The sequence below is a fragment of the Colletes latitarsis genome, chromosome 11, assembly GCF_051014445.1.
Source record: "Colletes latitarsis isolate SP2378_abdomen chromosome 11, iyColLati1, whole genome shotgun sequence".
Classification (NCBI taxonomy): domain Eukaryota; kingdom Metazoa; phylum Arthropoda; class Insecta; order Hymenoptera; family Colletidae; genus Colletes; species Colletes latitarsis.
In genome coordinates, this window is record NC_135144.1 from 11759202 (window position 1) to 11772468 (window position 13267).

The 13267-nt window shown below is 34.1% G+C and overlaps 1 protein-coding gene across 8 annotated transcripts in view; it reads left to right on the top strand.

Annotated features, from left to right (window-relative positions):
* Positions 1 to 13267, top strand: part of Fife (regulating synaptic membrane exocytosis protein fife) — a 94147-nt gene that overhangs the window by 18766 nt on the left and 62114 nt on the right. For all 8 annotated transcript variants that reach the window (XR_013080696.1, XR_013080698.1, XR_013080697.1 and 5 more), the window contains exon 2: positions 9883 to 10209. Coding sequence is in view for 5 of the 8 variants with exons in the window: in XM_076777821.1 (XP_076633936.1) it covers positions 10174 to 10209 (36 nt within the window). In the remaining 3 variants the exon portion in view is untranslated. The remainder of the gene's footprint in view (positions 1 to 9882; positions 10210 to 13267) is intronic.

Below are 13267 nucleotides of genomic sequence, written 5' to 3' on the forward strand. Positions count from 1 at the left end.
TTTAGGCACCTACTTCCTGCCGATTTTTCCTAAAAATTTGTTCTTGATTTTTAATAAACACAATCGTGGCTAATGTAGTAATACAATTTATTAGTAAAAAATAAAAAATATAAAATTTCTCGTCAATCGTCAATCAAAAAATCAATCTTTATTCGTCAATTTTTTTGTATCGACGTCACTGCTGGATGCCTGCGGTTGTCACTTTTTGTTTGTGTGAAATTGCTGGGAAATAATTTTGCATCTGTTGTTGGAAAAACTGTTGTGATATAATATCGATTCCATTTTAATTAATTTTCATTTCTATAGATACACGTGCTGGCGAAGAGAATTTTTAAACGTGAAATTGGAACTTGGAGTTATTTGAATAACAGTTATAACATTATTTTTTCATTGAGATCCATATTGTGGCTAGTCATTAGGTTCAAATTACCCCGTATAACACGGGGGGGATAGGTCACGGCCCAGTGGAGTGTGTCCAGCAGGAAAAAGGCGAGGAAACGTCCGAAAGTTGGTCGCATCGGAGGGGGGTATAAGCCGGTGTTAAGGGAAAACCGGATGTCAGGGTAGACAACGGTAACGGATGTCGGCTGGAACGTTTTTCTGGCGAAGCTCGGTCAGGATGGAAAGGGGACGACGGGGAAGTTCGCTACACGCACTTGGCTTCGCCCTACCGATCAATAGCTACAGGTGGCAGCCATTTCCTAGCCAACGGCTGCTTCCACCCTCTCCCCCTCCATCGCTCTCTGTTTCCCTTTAACTGTATCATTTGCTCCTTGCCGTTATTACTACCCCATACACTGACGTTCTTTCGCGAAAAAGACCCTAGTTAGCGAGTTACAACAGTTACTCTGCCATTTCATCTATTAGACCCTATAAGCTCCTGTCGTTCGATATTTTGAAATTACGAAGATCAAATTTATTATTTAATAGAAGACAAACAAAGGTTGTCAGTTCAGGGGATTTCTGAAATCTTAAACGTACCAACATATTCATAGAAATTTGAAACAAATAGATTTTGTGTCGAAGCTCGAAGTTTGGAATCCGCGCTAGCTTACGAAACGAAATTGTGTTCGAGCTTTATAAAAAGTAAAATACAACGATCTCCAGGCTTATTAAAACAATTTGAAAATGTCAACGTTTTAACGAAAAGTCAAAGAAGTTTTGTAGCGACGATACAATGGCTTTGCCAAAGAAAGGGGAGGGAGTTGTCAAACAGTTTTTCGTAAAATTCCATTATATGTTTAAAATATTGCTTTAACTTGTAGTACAAAACGAACATATGGGACGATCTTATATAATCATTGTTTATCCAATCTCAGTAGTTGCCGACGACTTCATTTCTTCTATTTTGAAATTCATTACGGACAGGATTCATTTCGATCGTGTTAATTATTTTCACTAGCTATTCAAATTTCAAAATAATCATAGAAAAAGAAATTGTGTAATAATATTTGCCCTCCTTTAAACCATCGACAAATTATGTTTTTTTCTGTATAACACCCACGTATAAATTAGAAAATATAAAACGCTAGAACACGACAAAAGAATTTTTATCGTACCGTTCTGGAGAATCGTTCGTAAAGCATTTTTTATCGAAACGAAAATTACATTTTTGCTTGAACCGTAGACAATGTTTCTCCTTTTTGAGAGTGTGAAAATGTTGAACGATTAAATCCAGAATGTCCCGTTGCGAAGGATCGGATATCGCGCGGTGGAGTTCGGTTTCGATCGACGGACAGATTTGTACACAAGGTTTTATTTGACGTTAATATTTTACGTATTTAATGGAATGTTGTAAATTTAGGCGAATAAATGGATATTTATTGTACGCAATTTCAAATAGCGTATTTCTGGAAACTACACGTTTGAGAGAAGCGTGTGACGCACGCGATGCGATCGCGATCGTTTTAATTAAAATGGACAGGGCGAAGGGATCGAATTATTTACTCGATGCGTAAATTTCGTCCGTGTTACGATTTCATATAACTTATGACGAACGTTTATTGCAGAAACAGAGACGCCAACGCGATCTTTATCCTCGCTATATAAAATAATTTTAAAAATATTAACATGTTATTCGTGTTTCGCGTTTTTATTCCAATTCAGAGTCTGACAGAATGTTTACGTTTATTTTCTTTTTATTGTTGCAAGTTGATTTCGTGTGTCTACATTGAACCGGTAACAAAAGCTATTCGCATTCCCCTGTCGCATCGATGGTTTTTCAAAGATATCTCGTTCTTTGCAAGTTGATGGATGTGTAAAAGACCGGTTTCCACGTTGCTGCACCTGCACGACCAATTCGTCGTTTTTCGCCAAACAAAAAGCTAATATTTGGTACGATGACCAGCATCGTTGGAAGGAAAGAAAAAAAAAAGGAAAATTAACAATGAAAACCAATACTTTGTCTGTGGCGGCGTGTGGCCTTTGTGTGTGAATGGATCCACACATGCAACAGGAAGTTCCTCCATCCATGAAGCTAGAGAAGTTTTCCGCCTGATTTCGCCTAAATCAGCATGCGTGTTGCGAATATTGTTACCAGCACCGATAACCCAAAATTACGAGTAGCTGAAATTGAAAATTGATAATCGATTTCCACAGTTTCCGTTCTGAAACGCAATTTTTCGTAGTAAGAGCTTTTTAAAGTTTCTATTTATAATTATCATTGTTTTAAGGGGGATCTTCCATAAATTCTGTCGAAAAAAACAAGCTTTTTTCGTGCGTTTTTTGCAGGGAAAATACAACTTTTTGAACAACTGAAAATATTCTGAACATTCAGTTTCCAAGAACGTCCCTCTACAATTTAATGATTTTTTTATAACGTATCCTCGTAGATAAGACTCGTGTAATTTTCCTTTTTTCTGTATTGTTAATATAACCTTAATAACCCTGTGTAGGGGTCTGTAGCCTAATAAAAGAAAAGAAAATAAATTGGCTCTCGAACGGTTCGGGATTATTTCAAGAACGTAATGGACATATTCGATATCCTTGCTCGAGCGATTTTATATATCGAAGGGCGAAGAAACGAGAGCTATCGAGTCCTAAAGTTTGGAGAATATCGACGGGGAAGTTTGCTGGTCGCCTTTGTAACATCTGTACCGCCCACGAATACTTGCGGTAATTCAGTCCCTCGCCTGTAAAGCCATATTTCCCGAGTATTCGTCGGAATATTCGATGGTGGAAAGAGAAACGAGGGCTTAGAATTTTCCCCTAGTTGCTCCCCCTCTCGAAGAAACTTTCGGTAGAAATTTCGACAGAGGATGAACCACGCCAATCGATAATTGACGGAATAAAACGCGGGGCCATTTACATTGAAATTCGCAAGGGTACTCACGGAGAACTATTTTTAATTTATTTATTATTGTTTCGTTTAACACTGTACCACATACTTTTCGTAATTTAAAAGGTCATAATGAAAATTTATTTATACCCTTTTTAGATAATATTACCAACAAGAGAATCTAATGTTATTATAGGCGTAGCAATTTTCCTTTCGAGCAATTGAATTCAGTAGTCTCGAGACTGATTCGTGTTCTAAAAAAAAAGTTTTAATGCCAGAAATATTTGAAACGGTAATTCTCTGGATTCTGATCATATTACGAAGCTCTCAAAGACTCTCCACGCTCCCCATTCTGTTCTCAGAGGCTTTTGTACTCCCCCGCAATCGATCGACTCAATTAAAACCTGCCACCTCGATCCATGCTTGTTTCACGACGTAATCAAGCACACCTGAGATAAACTCGATCCCAAATGCAACAGAATCCCAAACTTAGCGTCCCTTTACAAGTTGAGTAGGTGTAGGGGGATTCTTTAGAATATTTTTTTTTGGGTTCATTAATTTCCTTAAATCAATTCAAATAGTCTCTACGAAATTATAAGTACTTATAAACATAATATTTCAATAAACTAGCAAAAACAGAAATATTAGATTTAGCGAATGAAAATATAATAAATTGCTAGGAGGAAAATCGATCCGTGCTTTTTCGTTGATTGTATAATACATAAATTTTAATATACAAACGTATCCTAGGAACAAAGCTCAAAGAATACAATAAAATCCTTTTAAAAAGTATTTTCCAAGCTACGCGTACTGAGCAAACTGAAAACACTTTTTACCAATTTTCGAGGATATAAAATTAAAGTGTTACGGGACGGAAAATCGAGAGACAAATTCGATTATCGTTTGCAAAATAACCTGTTGAAAGTGTTCGCATGTTGTACGGTTCGCGTGTTGTACGAGGCAAAACGAGGACTGGAGAGACAATTGATGTTTTGGTAGTTTCGCTTTACACGTTAATCTTCGTGTAACGTTCCGCGCGTTTTTCAATCCATTTCGATGCGATCTAATTCGAGACACACCTTCCTCGTGCAGGTTTGTTGCTCCCTGGCACGCTACACTGTTTAAATAATTTCCACCCTGCACTAGATCCTGCATGTGCGTCAAATAGATCTAGGATAGGTCAAATATACAGTCGCTCGGATAATTGAGTCTTCGCTTATCCGGGTAACGGAAAATTAACTTTTACGTGCAAATTTGAGAGTCAAAAGACAATATATACATAAAACACATATATATATAAACATTAATTTTCCATTACCCGGATAAGTGAACACTCAATTTGTATATGTATATATATACATATAATATAACAACGGTGTATTTTATGGAAATGAAAAACAAAAGATCAAAAGACAATTTCCATAAAATAAATCGTTGTAATTGAAACAAATGGTAGCAGTTTATTTATTATATAAAGATTACGACGGAACAATATTATTATTGACTTTCTATGGGATGATTAGATCGTTGATTTTTTAAAAACAGCATGAGTGCTTCCTACGATATAGCCGAACCTTATTGTATACTTAATGTTTCAGAAAGTTGGCGTCTGTTCAAACACCATCTGTTACTACTTGTTGCAGCCATTTAACTTCATACTACTGCATGTTCTTTTTGTCTTTTATCGATTCTCAGTGGTCGTCCAGGTCAAATTTAACAGCAATTTCCGAGAGTATCTTGTCACTTGTTAGTTGAAATGTACTGGTGATTTCTTTTACTTAAACAATGTTCGTAAATAAAGATAACAAACAATAATCTGAAATCTCCATATCGAAACGGATCAATTTATTTTCCAAGATATACGTATAAAACTAAAGTAAATTAAATTACGGAAAAATTGGTAATGTATCTTGACAGGTATTTTAAGAATTACAATCGTATCGTATAGAATTAAAGTAAATTAAATTACGAAAGTATTCATAGATTCCATTTTAATGGTGCTATGATTTTCGTCACACCCTATGCTATTAGTGTGAATGGCAAGACTTATCGATCTGATGCTATTAAATCTAACCCTTAATCAAGCAAATCATAATTAAACCCATCGATGCGACGGAATATTCAATAACCGGGTTTAACAGTAATTGAACGACCGTTGAATGACGTTCGAAATATAAACGTCGATCGAGTACAATGGACAACTTAAAATTCTTACATGAGAGTACACAGATTTAGATTCAAAGTTCACGAAGCGCAAAGTACGAAGTCCAACATGAAGTTTACGTAGAATGCATGAAAAAAACTAATCCAAAGTCTAAGTTCCAAAGTTCAGGCATTTTTAATCTCGAAAACTAAGTTAATATTAAAGGAGTGATCGTAACTTTTTTCTTTGGAAACGATCTCGGAAGATTACGGAGATAGAAATGCCACCCGAGAACTTTTTCAACGGAACCCTCAATTTATTTAATAACTTCAAATTACCGTTATCTCTCCACAATTATAATTATTCAAACAAAATGTATAAATTACAATGGTGGCTTTAGTTTCTCTGATACATGAGCTGGAAGTAGAAACTTTTTATTGTTTAAAAAAATTTCATTGCACTTTAATTTGATTTACATTGTAATTTTAGCGTTTACTATTGCTGGAAAATTGCAAGAGCATATATAAATGTAGCATATTTATTATTTGACTAGTTTTAGTAGTGAATTTAAGTGGTGCTCGTTAGTTTTAAAATTAGATTTGACACGATCGTAGAATTCAGAACAGATATAAATAAAATAAATTTAGATCGCTTCGCCCGGATATACGACCACCGGATACACACACACACGGATGCAGGTTTTACCGGAAATATTCCGTGGAAAGGATTCGTTCTACTGACCCACCGGCTGCTCTAGTTAACCGAAGGAAGGAAATGGATCGCGATATATGCGGTTTAATCAATATATCTGGATTATGAGTTGCCTAACGACTCGTCGAAGTCTTTGCTTGTCGAGGAAAAGGGTTCTCCAGGAACCATGCTTGCCCAATGGACCAGGGAAATTGCTTTTGTCAAGATTACCCTCGAGTCGTTTAATCTCTCTTCTTCGAATGCGAGTTAATGCGGTGACATAAATGGTTTCTCATAAGAGAGAACGATCGTTTTACTGCACTGTAAAAATCCCCGAGTACCAGTTTTCCAATGAAAACTAACATCACAAGACAATTTTTATTTCCTTCCGCGGATCGAGCTTTAATTCGAGTGTAAATGCCAAAGGTCGTTCGATGGCGGATGATTTCTGCGACGCGAAAGGAAATTTCTTGAAAGATTTCGAAACAATCAAATTATCTAAAATATTATTTCTATTTTACAAATAATATATGTGTCGTTTGCACGAATTATTCTTAAGTAATTCCTTTCTATTTCAGTTGGCATCATTGAATTACTTGGAATTGAAATTAAAAAGAACTCTCGAATTAGTTATTCGAAATTACTGAAGAATTATTCTTTTCAAGGAAAAAATTTATAAAATTCAGCATACCTTAAAAATTGTATAAGTTACAATAATTTTACCATAACAGGGAGAGCCTAACTTTCTGGTCTCGCGTTTACACAATAGTTGGATATTCATGCAACATAAAGAAACACTCAAGAGTTGTTATAGACTGCTATAAAAACCACACTACTTGTTAACGAGTTAAACGCCTCGAACGGTTTCGGTTAATATTCTTTAGCCCTGAACTCCATTATAAAATCGAATAAGGAAAGTTTAACGAGAAGAATCGCGAGAATAAATATGACAATGACCTAAATATTCGCGCGGGCTTTACCAACCGCTCGACACTGAAATAAAGAATGTAAAACAGAGTCGTATTAATATTTAACAGTGAAAGAAGTTTCCGTAATTGAAATGAATAATGGATGTCGCGTCTCCATTGATTCGTATAATCATGGTAATAGACACCGCGAATGTGTAATCAACTGTAATAAAATGCGAAACCGTCGCCATACTCAGCGAATCAGCGAATAATTTTCATTTTGCTAAATCTTTTTTTTAACATATTACCGTAAATAATTAAAGAAACTTCTTTGAGTGCCTAACGTAGAAGTAGATTGTAAAATAAACGTAAAAGACTGCTTAAATTATAATGGTTCGTATATTCTTTCTGCTTTACTCAATTTATTTATTAACTATAACGACACTCTTGCATCGTTGACGCAAACCTAATCTAACCTTAACCTTAAACTACGCGTTAAGGCGCCAACATTTGAATTAGTCAACGTTAGAATGTCTCTACACTCTGTCTCTGTATATTTTTTATTTCAAGTCGATAATGTTGTTAATTTCGAAGATATAAGTCTTTGAAGGATTGCATTGAATTTAATAAATACGGTTCGATCGAAAATGCGTACGCAGTCGTAGTAAATAGTAATTTCTTGAAAATACTACGAGCCATTGACCAGCACGTGGATCACGTGGTTGTACGTCAACACGACGCGAGAGTGAGACAGATATTCGACCTGTGAGACGAAGATAGAGATAGTAAAATTTGAGAAATTACGCCTTCATTAAAATTACGATATTTCCAAAACGAAAAGTCGGATCGACATAAACCAAAAACCATTTTTAAAGAGGAAGCTTTGACGCTACTAACAGTGGCTCTTTTATGAAGAAAACACGTCAAGCCTCGGAACTGCGATCGCGTAAAGTTTCGGTACTTTCAATACGCGTTACTGGACGGTTTATTAAAATATTAAAACCAGTTGGTAAATTATTTGGTCAATTCCATTCGTTACGATTCTATTAAATGTTCTTGACGTTTCTGACAATGAATATTTCATGAAATTTCGTTCGCTTTGATAGTCCGATAGCCTCTGTTTAACTAGAATAATGCGATTTCGATTGAACCCGGTTAAACAGGCTGTCCGGAAATTTGGATATACAGTCAACTAGGGAGTTAATTTATTTTGGGATTTCAACTTTATAAACATTGTTTCATCGAACCTTTGTTCGCTTTCTGCTTTGACTATAAGATTTTCTGTATTGCTACATTCGAGTAGCTTTGCAATATTCGTGATAAATTGATGGAAACGATAATAGATCTTGGATACTTCTCTTTTATCGAGTACTTTGAAGTAATAAATAACGGAGACAATTGTTATAAAATAATTGTAGTCTCCCTCTTTTTTTAGAAAGATCTGAGACACTGAAATTCATTTTTAGAATCCATTGAAGTTTTTTATTTTTAACCAATTAATTGGTCTTTAGTTTTTTGTCCCTTGGTCGAAGAAAAATTCTATTGTGTCGAACGATTAACAATAAAGTTAATTTAATAGTTGTTATTCAAATAAATGAACATTTTGGTAGTTGTGGATTTACGATATCGTTACGTAGCTTAGATAAATAAAATTTATCTATTAATAACAATTAGAGAAACTGAACAATTAAAATTCCGTTCCACGGGATCTCAGTATGGAAAGAACGGGTAATATAAGAGGAAGACTCGGCGTCTTCTGGAGGAAGAAAGAAGCTAAATAAGGGGGAAAATGTGATGTGGAATTTGAAGCATGGCTCTCATAATGGTCTAGGACATATTAGTTTATCTCGTAATGATCCCGACGAGGCGGCTGTGCACTCCTTAGTATTTCCCTCCCCCGATTATGCGTGCTCGAAGGAATGCGACCTCGAGAAAGAAGCAAGTTGTCGCTTGAAATTAATTATCAAGATCAATAAAATTTCATAAGCTAATGGCAGGACACGTCAAAATTAAATTTTATCAATTTTGGTATTCCAACATCCCTCTATAATAATAGAAATTAATAAAATTAATCTGGTTAAAGAAATTAATGAACACTTAAGGAAGATAAAATATTTTAACAATAAGAAAATATTAAGGTCACGAAATAGGCCTCTTCTCTATTAGGTTATTAAAGGCACCTTCTGAAATTTTAATTTGAAATTGTTTTCTGAATTTAATAATTTTTCCTCAATTGAATTTTTTTACTTTTCCTACATATAATGAATGACCAGACTTTTTATTTGCTACTTAATCTAATAATACGTGATATGTAATGCATAAATAAAAGATTAGGAACGTTGATTAGAAAGTAAATTGCACACAAGTTTAGTATTTAGGTTTCAATTAATTGCTTAATTAATTAGCTTAAATAACTCTTATTTCCGAATTCAAAGGGATTCATTACTTTAATGCGTTCGCTGCAACAAATAGCATAGTTACTGACAGACCACCGGTAGTATAATAATTTTAATAGTGCAGCTGTGTAATCAAATCGAGTTGTCCACTAAATTAAACGCAATTCGAGTTCATGAATATATTAAAGTTATTCGTTCCATTTTGCACGTCTCTTATGATATTTATTGTCAACTGTTAACTATACTCAACTCAAATTACAGTATCTGCACTTGCAAATTAAATAAATCGCTTCATCTTAAGATCGATTTAAATATACCATTTACGAGATATAAATTAAAATTGTTTGACATGATTATTTTTAAATTACTATCTGAAATAAATTTCGATCCAGATTTGATCGTAACCTGACTCGAAAGAATGGATTTTCTCGTCGTGTTTCTAACGAAGAAATATTGTTTTTGTTTCAGATTGATTTTTCAAGTAATTTTGAATGCTACGCGGAAAGGAAAACCCCGATGTTCATGGGAATGCATTTCTGGCAGAAGGCTGAGCCAACTGGCTCCGCGTTGTACCGATAAGTTCTGGAAAATCTCTGTTTTCGGTGCTTTGAGAACATTGTGATCTTGTCGTGAAGCGAGCACAGCCGACATTTGGCCTGGAACGACTTTATGCCGGCAACTAGGGCCGAAGAACGGTCCAAAGAGGGTGCAACAGGGTGCTAAGAGTATTTTCTCTAAAAGCTGTACTCAACCGCCAAGATGTTGCCAGCAAACGTGGTCTCCTTCGTCAAAAAGGTATTTTAAAAAAAAAACATATCCTTATACCCTCATTACAAATTATGATAGAAAATACAATAACAACGAAGATGGCAAAGCATGGACTATAGTGGGCTATATGAACTTTTCATTATTTATCTCAAACGTTGACATAATTTTAATTTTTTATTTCGTAGGTTATACAATTATTTTCCTTCTAAATATGAAACGTTAAGGTAAATACTCGAGAAGCATACTGTAGAAATTAAAGGAATATCTCGACGAAGTTTCTTTTTAAATTTCATATTTATTTTACATTTAATATCGTAGAAAAGTTTCTGTTCCCATTATTTCTCTCAAACATTGATATAATTTTAATTTTGTATTATGTTGTAAATTAAACATTGATAAATATACTCGAGAAGCATACTCTGTGGAAATTGAAGGAATTTCCTTACAATGTTCCCTGTTTTTAAAACTCGGGAAAGCTGCTGGAATTTAAATATATTTTATTTCAAACCGAAACGGTTGATCCTCCTCATTATTTTCCGCGGTTAAAAGGAAAAGGGAGACTCCATATTTCGTTAAAAGAAATTGTACTTCTAATGTCCTTGACGTTTACACATGTCGATTTTTCTTCGCGAATAACCTGGAGTCCCTCTGGAAATCCTTTAAAACTCAGAGAGTCATTATTCTTTATTCGATGTATTTTGCGAGATAAATCCATTTATAGATTAAAATAGGTCAGACTGCATAATACATATTATCGGTCACAAGTTCAGCAGTACCTTTTACAATTAATTAATTCTAATCGGATTACTTTGAAAAATAAAAATAAAAATAGAATACTCACGTACTAATTTCTCTATGCAACTTTTAAAACTTCATACATTTCTTTAAAAGGAAAATACTTCGCCATTTTCATGATTAATCCTGTGTAATTTGAAGTATGATCAATATATGTATTAATTGTTATTTTACAGTAATAATATAACGTATACAGGGTGTTTTAGTAACTCTGTTACAACATAGGAACAGTTCAAAAATAGAATTGTTTGGTTTAAAAACGTATATATTTTTCTATAAAACATTTTGTCCCTCAATGTTATTTTGTCGAGGTTTCAAGTTATTTTTAGCTCCGTGACATAATAACAGAGATCGAGACCTTCAAATGTTATTTAAGTAGAGAATATCATTATTAAACAATTATTTTACAGTATTTTACGATATTTTGATATTTAAAAATTATCCTTCGTTTTATATTTTATTATTAGTATTTATAAATGATCGATATTTTAATTGCTCAGTTAAATTCAAGCTATATTTTCCAGAAGAAGATTATAGAAACAGCACACTCGTTTAACGTTTCGATCGTGTTATTTAGGTCCTCCGAAAGTTGGACAATCGATATAGGTTGTACAGGGTGTCCGGTAACCGTCGATGCGACCAAAAATATTTATACGAGAAAATATAAAATATCATATTTTCTGCGAGGCTCCGTTTCGTTGAATTTATCGAATACCTTTTTCAAAATAATGGAAGGATTTTATAATTTTGTTTATTTTGCGTTCGGTAAATTAAATTATACGACTTTTACATTCCGACACACTGACACACGAAGTGGTAAAAACGAGGAATATAATCACAGACGAGGTATACAAGTAGACTTTACATCCAATGTATTTTTTCGGTCTATTTTTCTGGAGCTTTAGAGCCCCATTACCATTTTCATATCACTTGCAACAATACAAATAGGTTACAGAAATGAACACAAAAGGAAGTGAGACAGAAAATTAAATTACGGAAACAATTTCTGGCTACACATTATATTTTCGGTAAAGAATTTTTTTCTCGAAAATGCGTAGGACTTCGGGGGTATGTCTGTTAACTAAAAATGCTTGCAATTGACCCCTGCAACCAAAAATAATTTTTTTAGAAAGATTTAAAAATTTTTAATTTTGTCAAAAAATTTCACACCTGCTCGAATTTTTTTCTCGAAAGTGCGTAAGATTTTGAGGGTATATGTGTTAATAAAAAATGATTCTAATTGACCCCCGCAACTGAAAATAATTTTTTCAGAATTAATTAAAATTTTTTTTTTTCGTCGAAAAATTTAGGCAGCTACCCCCTGTCGATTTTTCTTAAAAATTCCTTTTTCATTTTTAGTAATTTTATTTGACGCCCTACAGAAAAGTTGTCTAATACTTTTTTGTAGGTACCCATGAGCTCTACTTCAGAAAAAAGTTTCACGGAAATATATTCACTATTGTAGGAGTTACGACTGTTTGAAAATTGGGCCATTTTTATGGGGTTTTTCTCATTTTAGGGCGTCAAGGAATAACTTTTCGATTATTTTTAGAATTTATACATATTCTCTACTAAAATACGCGTTGATTGCTTTTTTAAACATTAAAATCGTCCAATCCGTTCAAGAGTTATGGCGTTTTAAAGATTCGCATGAAAATTCGGGCAGACATTTCTGGCCAGAAATTATATTTTCGGTAAGGAATTTTTTTCTCGAAACTGAGTAGGATTTCGGGGTTATGTCTGTTGACCAAAAATGCTTGCAATTGACCCCTGTAACTAAAAATAATTTTTCCAAGACGATTCGAAAGTCTTTTTTTTCACCCAAAACTTTCAGCACTTACTCGAAGTTTTTTCTCGAAAGTGGGTAGGATTTCGGGGGTATGTCTATTCACCAAAAATGATTGTAATTGATCCCTGCAGCCGAAAATAATTTTTCCACAACGATTTAAAATTTTTCTTTTTCGCCGAAAAATTTCTCCACATATCCCCTGTCGATTTTTCTTAAAAATTCGTTTCTGGTTTTTAATGAACACTACCATGGGTAATGTAGTAATACAATTTGTTAATAAAAACTTAAATATATAAAATTCTGACGCTTCATTCGTCAACTGTTTAGCATCGACGTTAACTTATTTGGATATCCCGGATAATCGAAACTCTACTGTATATTAATCATCTTTGTCTGATCGCGGAGACTAGAGACTTCGTTGAGTAGACTGGTTCAAGGAATGGGCCTTTCAGAAATGCCCATTAGTCGAAATCAATTTTTTTTATCGTCGACCTACTAATT